Here is a 15,539-nt window from a genome sequence, read left to right on the forward strand (position 1 = left end):
CTCAAAACATGTCGTACATTGCGTTGTCGCGTCATGGAGTCATCATAAACGAGTCTTATTTGCTCTTCTCGCGAGTGACATCCAGTTTCTTCGAAACTACAAACGGTCCCGATTACCAAGCATCATCCAGTTTAAATCGAGCGTTCATAAAATGTCAAAAAATCAAGAATGCCAGGTGACAAGTTGTGATGCGATGGGGACGAAGCATGGTGGCAGCACTGTGCCTTAAACGGCGAAGCAGCGGAGAGGGAGGGAAAGCAACAGAGATGTATAATGTTAGAGTGAGTGAGACAGAGTGATGAGAGTGAGATCATACCATATTGCTAACGCCGCAGTGCGAGAAAGACCGAAATTTCGCTCAGCAGCACACGGCAGTCGGCGTTTGTCCGCGGAAGCGGGATAGTAAACGTTTAGCGAGAGTAAGAGACTTGATAGGAGAAGGAGGGTAGACTCGCGAGGGAGAGGCGACGAGTTTGTTTATCGCCTTGGTGAACGGCGAGAGCAGTCAGTGCGGTGCTACACTTGGCCTGTAGTGGTCGGAATGATCGGTGGATCGGTTCGAAAGTTCGGCTTCGTTCTTCTGACAATTTACTCCGAGTAGTGCGTGGGTGCCGTCGTGTTTTCCTTTCGAGCACATGTCAATGTCCATTTAACCTCGTCGCAGACCTCGTGCCGGAAGAACATGCCGCGAACCACTGCCAAAACATAGTCGTTTTCGTGCATATATCAAAGTTGGTGACATTTGTACCGTTCAAGTAACTCCGCTGAAATTTCACCATACTTCGTGGAAACCTAACGCTTCGTGATACCTAAACAGAGGTAAATGTATTTCTTTTTAAAATGAAAAAAAGAATCGCGTTTGATGATTGACGTCGCGTGATTCACAGCTAACCTCTTTATATTGGTGTGTGTCTCCATTATATAGTTTTGTATATTATGGTCTATCCTCAACGACCAATTACGGGGCTCTTTCCGAGTCTTTGTTTCTATCAGCTGACATCTCGAGGTCCTCGTGTACCAGAGACTTTCGCTTCGTGAAACTCGTTCATGTTGTTCCTCGATTAAGCTAGTGCTTTTTTTTTGCTCGTTGGTTGAATTCTGGCGAGTAGAAGGCGGATTTTAACTGTCGATATTCTTTCGCGAATTTCTCCGTGAGCGGTAGGGTCGTTGATCTCGATTCTTTCACTTTCGTCGAAAATAGAGGCTGACCGTGATTCGCATGCGGAATGGTGCACGCGTTGCGCTCGTAAGAGGAAAAAAAAAGGCTGTGAAAGCAGCGTTGGCGTTTCGCGGAGCCACGCGCGCGTGTGTAATTCAGGCCAGTGCGAGTGGCGTGCGAAAAATGATTGTGGCCACGCGTGTGTGCAGGCTTGTATCGTATGCGCGATGCGTCGCCAAAGAAATATCGCGATGTCGCGTTCTAATCATGCGGGCTCGAAAAACCTTTTAGTTCCGATTAATGCTCCTCTCTGACCTTTTCTGACCCGAAACTAATTACGGTTTTGCGTTTCGTTCACAGAAATACAGTGGTTCACCAAAGTATTCCAACATTTCTTTACGAATATGTGTATTACACGAAATATTTTCAAATTTCATTAATGCGATGAAAATATATAGAAACAAGGGCAAATTTTGTAAATTTAATGTCTCTTCCTGTGGTATACTGCTCGCTAAAGTTCGAAATTTACGCACAACGTTGGATTAGGTTAGTTTTTTCGATTCTTATAAGAACCAAGTTTTACCGAAGGCGTTATATTAACTCTATTTCGTACAGTCATCTTATTTTTTACTAAATATATTGCATATGTATGTTAAAAGTGCTAGAATTCAAAATAATTCAGTCTTACGTTAAAAATGCCGTCAAAATCGTCGAAATATTATATCAAGGACTAAGAAGAGAAAATTACAAATGTAATATTGACCAATGCTTCCTACAGTCTTTTTTTTTTTTTTCTCAACAAGATGCGTTTAGTAAATAATTTTCTCGTAAAATGCCAAATAGTTTTTCGCTTCTCTCGAAAAATGTTAAATATATACATTTGCAGTACGTATCTACTTTTATACTTTTAAATTATACCGATACAATCATGACTCGTGACTGTCGTGTCTTTTATAGCGCTGATGAAATTTCAAAATGTTTCATATAACACATTAGACTTTTGTTTCAATATTTTCGTGAGCCACGGACGTATTACGGATTTTGCGATGATTTGCTCGAATACAAATTTTGTTTCTCCCTCCCGCGTTCCGGTTTGCGTGCAACCTCGTCTTCTCGAGAGCTTGCCACACCGGTGACAAAAAATTCCAGGCTGCTCTTTCCTGATCGAACGAGTTTCAACTTGCCACTGGTATATATGGTAATGGTATACCGTGTACACACGTATACAACGATCGTCGATATCTACCAGCTCTATTTTCTCGTTTTCCATTAGATTTCAAATTGGAGTATGTATGTTTACGGACGTGATTGGCTGCGACCTTGTGCGTAAAGCGTCGGTATTAAGAGCACTTTATTATCCGCTGCATAATGGGACGTACGGTTACTGTCGTTTGGAGATAATGCGTGTTTCCCTAGTTGTGAAATGATTTGCGCTATTGGTCGTATTAGACGAATTGAAATAATTAAACGTGTGGTATATATGTATAATGTATAATAAATAAAGCCATATAGAATATGTCGAATTTATCATTATTATTACTAATTAATCGCTAGTTAATTACTTTTCATTATGATAATAAACGTATAGATGCGACGATTACCAAAGAAGTTGTATAATTTCTGATTTATCAAGATAGTTCCTGTTTTCTAAAGTAAACATTGAGAGTAAAGATGTTATGCAAGGTTTGTAATATGTAAATTTAAGAAAGAAGAGGATTTACTTTACACGAAGGTTGACTGTCTATGTAAATTTTGAACGTGATGTATTATAATTTGTGACATTTCTTATGACGTTATTTAATACATTTCGAATTTCTGAAAATATTTCGAATTTTTGATTATGAAGTCATCGTTATTAACAATCGCTCTTTCGATAGCTATATATATATATATATATTGTATGATAGATCAATAGCAAATATGATGCTGGTAGGTTCATTTTGATTAAATTGTGTAGTTAAGCTTTGAAGTAATAAAAGGGCTAGAGTTGCAGGACGATAGTAAAAATATTGAAAATGGATATTTATTAGCTACAGAAACACAAGTAGATTATGTAATTAAATCAGCTTCGGGCGATATCTATGTATAAATCTTAATTTCATGCATCTTCGATCAGATATGTTATTTCTGTATTTATTTCCACATAGCTGCGAGTAGAGTTTAACGATAATGACGGAATATTTCAGAGAAATCCACGAGCAAGGAAATAAACATCCTTTAACGTCTTAAGTCTTTGTCTAGATCGTTCGTTTAACTCATCCATTTGATTTCTCCTTCTTTCGTGCATTCACGTTTCTTTATTTCACTATCCTCCTTCGAACGATAAGCTACTAAGCCGTGTTTAAATGTGAATATCAATCAGTTCGAATAAAATTACCATATCGTATATTATCGTTACGTAAGATATTTAGAGTGTAATATAACGAGATATCTCGTATCAAAGAAATATAATTTAATACATCGCTAAGTTATTCCTCACTTGGTAAATGAGAAGACACGCAGATGTTGCAATGTTCGTATTGTCCCGTATGAGGCAAAAATCGCGTTTCCAGCAAGTTTACCTTTATCAGTGTTTTTCATTAACGTCTTTAAATTAATTGTTTTTAAATCGTTATTTTTTTAATAATTTGTTTGACAACTTACAGACATGTTACTAAATTGGTATCAATCTTCAACAATAAAATGTTAAAATTCGCAAGGAATCGTCCTAGTATATATATGCTAATGAAGTGTACGGATCGCCATTCGCGTATTCATTAGTGTAGTTGTCGCTAAACTGTCCGTCCTGTGTTTGTCCGATGTTGTCGTCATCAGCGTCTTCTTGGTGAGTACGCGTGTCATTGGTAATTGAATTCAGTACGCAAGACAGTTGTTCGCAGATGTACACAAACATGTTGTACAGGTTCTACCAAAACACATACACTTGAAAAAGCGTTCAAACGATCAATATTATTGTCGATATTTCAGAGTTTTCAGCATTATGCAGACGATACACATTGATCGTCTAGATGGTCTCTTACGATAATATTGACAATAATATTCCCAATAATATTCGCAATAATATTGATCGTCTAAACGCTCTACGACGTTCATAGCTGTTTACATCATTATACTTAATTTCTATTAACAATATTTCCAGTAACAATCTGTAACAGTAAGTGCATTAAACAACGTAAGCATTTAAACAACATTTTAACAACTGTATTGGAGAACGGCAAATTATTTTGACGTCTAACAGCAAAGAAATATTAGTTTCTTTTAATGGTATAATACTTTTGTTCGTTATAGATCTGTCGTTATAGATCCTGCAAAAAACCAAATTTTCCGCCGTACCAAAAGCTTCGTTTTGTCTATGCCGTTTTACATCACATCATCTCCTCTTTCCAGTCGCACCATAAATTATACCTCGTTCTGTGTGCCTCGAAGAAAGAACTATTCAAGCGTCTGAATACTCAATATTCAAATCACGTCGGCCGGAGTTCGTGTGTCCCCAATTTAACCGCGTTTTCAATGCTTTGTAACAAAGTAAAATGAGCTCTTGAACTACAAACAGTTACATCTCCCTTCGTGCTGCGCATAAATATGATTAATTTTGACGAGAAACTAAATTTGTACAGTTTTCTAAAAAAAAAAAGGACAGAGAAAAGAACGAGAGATTTTTCTCTTAGAAAAGTTTCATTTTATTACACATTCTCGATATATTTTAAGGAAGATAGTACATTGACGTTTATTCTTTATTCATACTTGACATTCGAGGAGCATTCATTTTTAAACAACCTGTATAATATTATCTCTATTCATATTTTGTCGTGGCGTTATGACGTTTTGGGTGGCTTTTATTTTACACGTAACACCACTCGTGGAATTGCAAATCTCATGCTTTCTGCGGTCCTTGAACCATCGTAAGCATTCTCTCCCACTTTTTTGTCCTTGTGACGCAACCAATATGTTGTTTAACACGTTCACCGTGGATTTCGGTTTCATTCGAAAACTGCTCGCAATTATATGCGAGTGTAATATTCGATGTTTCGAAGACAAGCTACTTCCGGGGAAAATGTTAGATATTCATTAAGAAGAACATTTAATCGGCAGAGGATTTGAATTAACATCGAGTATTTTTATATTCATTCGCGAAAAAATAAAAACAAAACGCAAGTGTTTGGTAGGTGCTCCAAGATTTTTACACAGGATTGTATAAACTAGCCCTGGATGAATATGAAAATACTATGGCTCGTTAAATGCCGGAGGGTTAAAAGATTTTTCATCGTTCGTTTCTCCAACGATGATGAAATTCCTCTATAAAGCACAGTGTATGACAGGATGATATACATAGCGCTATAAAAGATAAATATGTGAGATAGAATACACGAGAATGAACCTGTCGCACGATAAATACCCGAAAAATGTGGCGAGAGTTCAGACAAAAACCACTTACAAGCAGTTTAAAGAAGAAACGAGAAGATACGAAGAACTACGGTGGTTAATAGATGAATTACGAGTGCTAACGTATTTTAACAAACATAACTCGTACTTTTCCGCTATATGCGATTTCAATGTGAAACAGGAAGCAAAAAGCAAAGATACACGGAGAAATATTTCATAAATGTTCATATTTGAACTTGAATAAAAATTTTCCGCTAAGAAGAGATTTTCGCAAGAAAAAGTATCGGACGAATATGTCATTGCTTTTTTTCTTCTCGATTTCTTCGCTAAGCTTTCTTCCTCTTCGCTCTTCACTCGTGTTCTTTTCACGCTATTTAAATTCGATCGTCGAAAGAATTTTGCTGGTGCTCGGTTTTGCGCGACCAACCCTTTCGTAGAATTCTATTTTGCTGCTGCGAATGGGAAGAACATTGCCAGTGGTTAATTGCTAGAAAATTGGTAGATTCTATTCGAACGGTTGGCGACGTCGTTCCTTTCTTTGTGCGGCATTCGCGGAATCACGAGACGCTTATCAATCCTGGTTAATCGTTCCGCAATCTTGCCTCCCGATTGAACTCATTATCAAGTCATTGCATTTTACGCGAAATTCCTGTGTATCATGTGCGTTCTGTAGATTTTCGCACCTTTGAATTTTCCACAAATAAATAAAACTAGTTTGTTTAATATTTGAAAGTTCGAACCTATCTGAAACGTATTGGAGTTCGATAGCCACGTTTAAAGTAATCTGTACTATACGATATTACACGTGTAACGTTGTTTTTCAGAAATTTTCGGAAAAACAAAAATATCGTAGATTTTTATCCTGTAGATTGTCATTGTGCGGGTTAAAAATATCTGAATCTTGACGTCATCGACGCCAAGCATAACGCTAAGTTCTGTCAGTGATTCGATTATGTACTGGTTAAGTAACGCTCTGGTTATTGGTTCGTTGGTGCGGTTCAACGTTTGTTCCTCAAAGTTACATGGTATTTGTTTAAACCGTTGCTTGTTTGCTTGGCTTGTACGAATAGGAGCGTGTATCTGACAGGTATAATATTTAGCGGTAGAAACCGTAGTAAATAAGGAACATGGAAAGCTGATCATATTCGTTAGTCGGCATTAGTATGTTGTGTCTATAAAAAGTATCTTGATGCTTAACGTTACGTACGAAGCCATCGTACGTGGCATCGTGAGAGTTCTTGTCAATGTTCTGATGGGTAAAAGTGACTCGACTGCAATTTCTCTTCTTATATAATGCTTAAAAGCGACAGCCAGATGTTAGTTTTTCATGGTTTTTTATTTTGGTGGAAACTTTCGTTCTCATTTTTGATGTACAGTGATCTAATTTCCATTAGAGACATAAATCATTTGCATATATTCGATCGAATATTCATATTTTTAAATTTATCCTACAAAAACAGGTTCATACGGACAGGATTATTAAAAGAATATTTACAAGCGGGAAATTTAAATTTTAGTGAGGTTCCGCACCAGGATTTGATATGTTTGCGCCATGTTTTTTTCGCTGCAAATGAAAAATGGTTTTCGGATGTGTAGCATCAGCTTCAGTGGACTGCGACATATGTAGATTGCGGCATTTATAAAATGCGTGTGGATAGTATCTATAGCAAAACTCCAATATTTCCAGTAGTTATACAAAACCAATTTTCCTGTGTAAGGTGTGATTTTCCAAAAAAAAAACTCGTTTTTTTTTTTTTTTTAGAACAGGGTATAACATATTAAATTCATATTCTGATGTTGAATATACGCCGCTGCTCAATTATTTGTACACATTTTATTTGCTATAGTATCTCCTTATTTATTAATCGATTAGATCCAATCAGTTAGGCTGGTATATTAAATTTTGTATAATTTATTAGTAGGTTTCATATAACTAGAATTTAATACTATGAAAATGAAATGTACATGATAACACACTGTCGTATATTGGAAAGTAAAGGCACGTGCCAATGGCCAATAACGTTTGTAGCCACTTGTGTTAATATTATTGGTATTTACGACCAATAATTCTTTCAATTATTTCTCCCATGAAAGTACACACACTTTTGGTATTCCACGCGTGCTGTCTTTCAAATTCTAACATTCGAATATTCGGATATCCTGTTTGTGATGATTCACCCGTTATCATGTCGCGTCTCTCTATTTCGATTCTATGGAGATACACAGAATCCAGAGAGTTTCATGGATGAATTTAATATAGTTTTCGAAATCCTTCGAAGGACGCTCTCTGCTCTGTACGTGGCAAAAGAGAACGTGGGCGGGAGCAACCGAGACCATCGTGGAAGCGCTTGATTTTATCGAGCCTTTTCTTGTATGTCTTTTGCGACGACACGAGTGAAGTATAAGGAAACATTTTATTGGTTTTCAATTTTTAAATTGCTGTTCCGTTCGTGGTTCCTTTGCGCGATCGTTTTAACTGCATTGTAATTCAAGCGCTGACCGCCGAGTGTTTTGTTACAGGCTACTACAACATTCCTGTTATACGAGCTTCTCTCAGGAAAGTTTATTTAGACGTTTCAGCAAAACAGGAAGACTTTTAATGCTATAGCAAAATCTTTGTATATACCTGATATTGAAAAATATAGAAATTGCGCATAAAAATTTTTTCATATTTTCATTAATTAAATTTCGGAAATGTCGATATAAAATCCAGCATGTATACACAACTGGAGGAGTATGCTCTTGATAGTAATTAATATCGTTAAACCGCAAACATCCCGACGACATCCTTCTGGCGTCGTGACTTGAATGTTGCCCATTTTTTTTTTTAATCGTATTAATTTTCTCTCTCTGTTTTTTGGTTACAGATAAGAACAGCAACGACCGAAGAATTTAGAGTCGAAATCGTTCCGTTAGTGTCGTGTCGCGTGTCACCATTTTGACGTATTCAACGTCTTTTTTTTTCTCTTTATCCTCTTCCTTCGTGTCATTCGGATGCGGCGAAACATTCGTGGCAATGGTATACGGAAATTAAGTGAAGATTCTCCACTCCCGCTGGATTTCACGGAAAATTTAATATTCTCGAATTGCGTATTCTGCTCGTGGATCCTCGACGTTTGAAAACATTATAGTTTCGATAGGCGAATCGGAATTCGTAACGCGAAGTAACGGGATAGAAAAAGCAAAGAAGTACGCGGTGTTTAAAGAATAGTAGTATAACGTATCTTGTCCATTCGGCGACGACGAGATGATCATCGTTCAGGGCGGTTCGTTGTGCGTGTTATTAGTGGTGTTGATCGGTGCTCTGTTGGTAAAGTCGGAACCTGGACCACGGTCGCGACCTACGCCGATTTTCAGCAACCAGTTCGCAGTTTACATCCCGGATGGACCGGATGTCGCTGCAGAAATTGCCGCCAAGTATGGTTTCGACAACTATGGACAGGTGAGTCTCGATCTTTCTTTTTATATCTCGCCGTTAGCATGCTAAAATGGAATGATTGACTTTTCTTATGGGATGAGTGGTTCGCAAACCACATTGATCAGCTCCATAAATCGAAGACCAGGAAAGGGTGACGATGTTGCAAACACTATCCCTTAAGTAGCCATTTATCTCGAAATTTGTCACTATTTTTGGAAAATTGAACATCAATGGAGTATTTGTTTAGTGAAATGAAATATCTGCAGCTTAATATTCTAATTAACTTTTACATCTGTTTGATAAATTTTACTGTAACGGACTCTTATGGAGTACAATTTAAAATCAATTTTTGTTTGTCGACTTAATGGTTTTTGTAAATTGTATTTCCATTGAACGCGAAATGTAACAAATCGAGAATGAATTTTTTTCTCAATATTTTATATATAACGCTGTTTAATAATATTTTGGCGATTTCAAACGTCACGAATTGGTAAGACAGATCTGAAATCAAGATAAAAAACGAAAAACGCGATGATCAATGGAACACTTTGACAGACTTTATTTTGGTCGTCGTGTTTCAGTCACTTCAGTTTAAGCGGTGTGGATTAACTACATAATTTTAGCCCATTATTCGTGCGTGTTCAACTCAGCACGATTCAAAAACGCCACGATCAAAATTCATTACAAAAGTTTCGCGGTTATCGCTATGGATTGACATAGTTTTGATAACAGGTTTCAGGTTTTACTTTCGCGTGTTTCCAGCTCGATGCTCGTGTTGTTTCCACTATTAAAAAAACTTACAGGACACTTTGGCCATTTCACAATTAAAAGTTTTTCTAGTAGTTACGCGTTACGCAGATTGCGATAAAAACAATCTTTCTCGTGATAACGTTCGAGCTGTAGAAGTTTTATCGTGGCTTGTTTCACGATTCGCATGTACCATTGTGAAGAATGAATAGCGACGAAACCAAATTCAATACGTACTTAGCAATTTTAATGAAATTCAATACTGAAAGTTACCAATACTAATACCAAGATATTTCTTACCTATGTGTGCGGTTCGAGTGTTCGTTAAATTTCAAAAATCTGTAAACAACTATTCAGATACTTGAACAAATTCTTACGTCTTCAAATTTTCCTTTCGAACTAAAAGAATCCCAACTTTCGAATTTTCGAATATTCGAGTTTCAAAGTATTAAATATGTAATAGCACATAATCTGTATTATGAACGCAATGTAACATCATGAAGCCCTTCCATTATTATCGTGTTTGTGATTTCATAATTTCCATTCATTCTATTTATAGTTGATGTTATGTGTTTCCAGTGATAAACTCCTTCTATCGGCAGTTATCAGGAGATGCTAGGGAATAGTGCGTATAGCATTGCTCAATTTTGAGAATGTGTTCTGTTCACCGCTATTGTTCCAAAGTAGTTATTGTAATAGTGTGGAAGTAGTCCCGTGGGAGGAATTAAGAGGAATGGCTCGTTACACGGTTCTCAGAGACTTGGCGTATCGGTATTCGATAGTTTATTAACCTTGACCATCGAACTTACTTTAATCACCTGCACTTTTCTGCCAACTCTAATTATTCATCTTAATGCTGTTGAATAATCCATGACACTCGAGTGTCCCTTCATACGATTTACCTTCTCTTTACTTTATATTATTCATTCTTATTCCAAGTCTTACTACGAATCAGTTAATCGTTTCTCAAATATTATTTTTATCGCTTGAAATAATCTGTGCATTAAGAAATCGTCTATTTATTAACCGTGCAACCTTCGTTATTCTCTTGCGCCAACTTCATAAAGAAACTTTCGAAACTTTTTCAAACACAACGAAACAAAATTGTCAGTTAAATTTTATCCATAAAATTGCCGTGAAACTAAACTATAGTGCTGGTGAATGTACATCGACCAACGCAACGCAAGCAGCAACTTTAAACTTCGGATTAGTTAAGGTCAGACATCAGTTTGTTAAATGGAGCGGATAGGGCGAAGGCATAAAAACTTGTGCCGATAATTATTCCAAGGGAAGGACACTAATTACCTGCATTAGCTAGATCAAGGTTTAAAATACGGCTAGTTAAATACAGTTATAGCGAACTTTCATTATTAAGCATTATGCACTTCCAAACAACAAACATTTTTCTTCTCCTATTTTACGAATAATATATCTTGCCATTCAGAAAATATATAATACATTTCGGTCGTTTCGTTTTCGCACAGAACAGAATACAATACGAAAGCATTTAGTATCGAAATGACTAGGAAAATTCGTTTCTCTATTTTTTCGAGACACCCTATACGTTACATACTTTCACCACAAAAAGTAATAGCATTTTTACACGCGGGTGTAATGGACGCGTGCTATCACCGGATCACAGTGTCCTTTCTACAAGCGTTTCGCAAAGTATCGTTCGCGGCTCTCGATGACGATCGCATCGAAAAAATTTTACAGCTGCTTCAAACCAGGCCGCTGTTCGAACCGGAACGGTTATCGCCACCTAAAAGTCTCATGATCCTCAAACTATATATCACGTTTAGCCCCCGTATAGCTACTACAAATTTCACGATTTGCATTCCCGATCCAAGCTTTTGCGATCGTTAAACTGTATACAATTTGTTGCTGAATGTTCTCTATGATACTTGATTTGAGTATTAAAAATCCTCTTTCGCAACAGTACGGCTTATTCGGTGGAATAACAATATAACGTAGAAATAACGACTTTAGGAAAATTGAGTTTGAACGCTTTAATCGTTATAATCGTTACAACTTTGTAAGAACGTCTCATTAACTCTGATACTCGAGTTTCGCAACAGTGGTAATAAAATTTTAAGACCTAAAAGTACGACACATATAATACAATTCATGAAACGTATCTAAAAGTGTTCGAATACTTTCGTCAACCCGTATAGCGTGTAGCTATGTATAGAGTGTGCGAATTTCACGATCTGCATTCGTGATTCTGACTTTTGTGACCGTCAAACTGCGTTCGTTTGCGGCTGCACTTTTATGCAGCCACTGGACGCTGCGTCCCTTTTCGTTGTTCGATTGGGAAAAAATTCATCGTGTCAACTATCAGGGGAGATATTTCGTGACTCCAACTAATTTGCGACCCTTGTTATGCCAACAACTGGATAAAAAACCATTGGAATTAAGTTTACTGCTGGCGTGAATTGCGTCCGATATTTTCCACCGCTCGTATCTTCGTCCATTTGTCAAGGTTTTTGGATGTTTCGCTATTCAATTTTTCGCTGCTGTATACCGGGCCAATCAGTCTGTATTTTGTGTATTTTTCTGCGTACAGCACCTGTATTTAATGGAGAAAAATATACATTTCTAGAAAACGTGTCTGTGGTAGATTAATTCCTATAATTTGATGTTACGATAATATATAATAACATAATATGAATTCTTAATAATTAGCTCTGGTGTTACCTAATATTATTGATAGCATTTCGATAATTATAAGTCGATTTTGTCTTAAAAATTTGAATTACAAATTTTAATTTAATTAATGATCCTAAACTATGTAGTTTGTGACTGGAGGAAAATCATAAAGCAAAGATTCAAAAGAGCAGAATTAAAAAAAAAAGTAGCAGAATTAAATGCAGAATCAAATATCGCGACGAAGTAAAATTGACGTAGATACATATACAGAAAAATTTGTATTTTGATATCGTAATGCAAATTAAAATTAAATTTTATCATGATTAATCTTTGCCACTATTTAACCTGTGGTCGATATATAAATGTAACTCCACGTTACAAGACAACGAATTAATAATGCCTGAATTATTCATATCTCTGGTAGCAGTAGACGTTGAATTTTCATTATGCCTCCAGCGTAGTAAATATTAATATCTACAATTTCCACGCACTCAGGTAATCAAACCACCGGTACTATCCGCAAACAGTATTACGTTTACTATCATTTATTATTACTATCCTTACTATTATCCTCTCGATAAACCGAAAACCTTAATCTTCTATGTTCCCAAATAGGTGCATTAAACATTTCGCGTTCGATATGCCAAATAATATACGAACAAAACAACGTCATGTTTTGCCATACTGTTAATAATTAAAATTTAGAGTAACCATCTGTATCTTCGTTTATTTAATTTCGAAGAAACTTCTACGTACATTTTTAAATCGATTTCTTTGTTCAGTATAATCATTCTAATCGTATTTCATTACAATGCTAATGAAATTTCAAAATGTTTCATATGTTTCATACAATATGTGGATGGAAAGTTACCAATGCTAAATATTGAAGCACTTTTGCTCTATTATGTGCCTAAATGTTCGTGGAACCGCGATAATTTCCGCGTTTTCCACGACTCCTCGCGGCGTTTGGTGGAATTTCCATCATCTCGACTGCTAGAACCTGCACACAGGCTACATTTCTCCAGCAGCCAAAGTTTTTATCTCACCAGGGATGACGTACGGTTAAAGTATCCTTTCTCTCTATTTCTCTAGGTGCTCCGCTTCTTTTCGGAGCGTTTTATCGGCGCGATTCTTTTCCATGTTGAACTGCGCGATAGGTTGGCGAACAAAAGGGCGAAACAAAAGGGCGAAAAAAGAGCGGAGGAGTATCGAAGAGGTAGAAGAACGGTGTGTTGTTGGGACGTAAATGCGTCATGAGATGGAAGTTTATTACCAGTTTCTGGCAAATGCGGCTTCTGTTTGTTTCGGATGCATCGCGATCATTGCAACGAGCTATGTTCGCGCTCGCGGTTCAACAATTTTTTTTCCATTTGTTCTCTGTTCTCGAGTTTTTCGTCGTAAATCTTCAAATGTATCCTAGATGGCTTTTTTTGCATTCGTGTGCTTCGTCGCAGATAGAAAGTTTGCAGCTTTTTTACTTGCTCTAAGACGTACCTAGCTTCGAGTAATAATTTGACTCGCGTGTTTGATTGTTCAAAACTACACCGGATTCCACTGACAGATGAAATTTCTGCAATTATATGCAGTTTCAATGACTGCGCTTTTTCGATTTGTTTTTAATTGTCAAGTGTTCATTCGTAAAACTTACGAACACATATTGTTAAACAATAATCGACACGAAATATTTATTCTTAAGAGTCATTCATACTAGGAAATTTTCAAAGCGAAATTTCCGACACTCGCGTCATGGATTTTAAACATTCAGTTTCGAATGGCTACCGCGTAATCGTCGGTCAGCTTGAAAAATGGTGGACGAATGCAGGAATTAACGCGAAAGCGTGTTAAATGTAGGTTTCTTTGATCGCGCGCTACGTGGTTTTGCTCTCGGTGAAATTTCGTCACATTTTATCGTCAGTGATTTGACTCGCCCCTTTTTTTTTGTATTTCGCGGTATTTATTTTGCGCAGTTTTGAGGTCAACGAGTTTTGTGTTATGTGACTCGTTTCGACGATTGACGACTCTTTTGGGACAACGATATCGATAGTTTGATGCTTTTTAACGTTTAGGTCGTTTGTCTTTCGTTCAGAAATTGTTGCGATTTTACGATTGATGTGTTCGTTACAAATCGTGAGTGTAAGAACGACATTTTTACGATAAACAATCGATTTATTATCGTAAGATGACTGGAAGAGGCATTTTTCTTCCAAAAATAAAAAGTAAAGCTTGAAAGTAATAGAAAAATATTATTTTATCTTTCATAAGTTGATTCAACTGGTTAATTCAATTAATAACTAGCAAACTAGCTAACGAATAACTTACAAAAATACAATGATAAATATCGTGGTATGTATCGTTTTAATCGATAACAATCATGTTTGCATTCTTTATTTCACGTTTGCATTAAATTTCCGTTTATTTATGTTGTTCTATACTCACGGCGGAGAAAACGGAAACGAAATGAAATTGGTATTCACGATCGTCGATTTGTATTCAAGCTTTCATTTTATTGTCCTTTCTAAAAGACAAAAGATGAACGATTTACATTGATCGTCAAAGACTTCTGATGATTCACGAGTTTCCACGTTACAATGGAATTGTTTCCTTTGAGTCTCTAAACTTTATATCATCAGATTTATGGAAATTCGAAGTCGAAACGTTTGTAGATAGACAGAATGCAATTAGACGAATATAAAGATTGTATCCAACGTTTCATTCATGCAAATTTCTCTTCTATTTAACGGTATGATAATAAGTAAATGTGTACTATAAAAGCTACGGTCCATCTGCATTTTGTTCTACGTAAGTTTTATTCTTCTTAAACTCTGTTGCAATAAATAATGAGAAACATTCGAGGTTCTATGGATCACGAACGTTGCCTAGTAACTTTGCCCGTTACTGGCTCGATCCTTCTTTGTCTATCGTAGCAAAAGGAGCTGTGGACAGCTCTCTAGATGGGAGAGGTCTATCTAGAAGGCATTGGATATCTACAATCACCGTATCCAATATGGTGGGGAATCGATTTAAACGTGTTTTGATGGTCGTTGTTGCTATATAGGACGTTGGTACGGCAATGTGTCTCGTTTGCTCCAGAAAAGTTCACTCGTGGATGTAATATTAAGGCGAGGCCGTTCAGAGAAAGGATTTCGTGTTTCTCACGTGTGGGTGCCGCCCAGGTATCTCGGC

General features: G+C 36.7%; 1 protein-coding gene across 2 annotated transcripts in view; it reads left to right on the top strand.

Annotated features, from left to right (window-relative positions):
* Nucleotides 1–6: 6 nt before the first annotated feature.
* Fur2 (furin-like protease 2) overlaps nucleotides 7–15,539 on the top strand; it is a 416,618-nt gene continuing 401,085 nt past the window's right edge. For both annotated transcript variants that reach the window (XM_072020553.1, XM_072020554.1), the window contains exons 1-2: nucleotides 7–819; nucleotides 8,410–8,984. In XM_072020553.1, coding sequence (XP_071876654.1) covers nucleotides 8,790–8,984 — 195 coding nt within the window. In that variant the 5' untranslated portion in view covers nucleotides 7–819; nucleotides 8,410–8,789. The remainder of the gene's footprint in view (nucleotides 820–8,409; nucleotides 8,985–15,539) is intronic.

This window comes from Bombus fervidus, chromosome 17 (assembly GCF_041682495.2).
Source record: "Bombus fervidus isolate BK054 chromosome 17, iyBomFerv1, whole genome shotgun sequence".
NCBI classification, from domain to species: domain Eukaryota; kingdom Metazoa; phylum Arthropoda; class Insecta; order Hymenoptera; family Apidae; genus Bombus; species Bombus fervidus.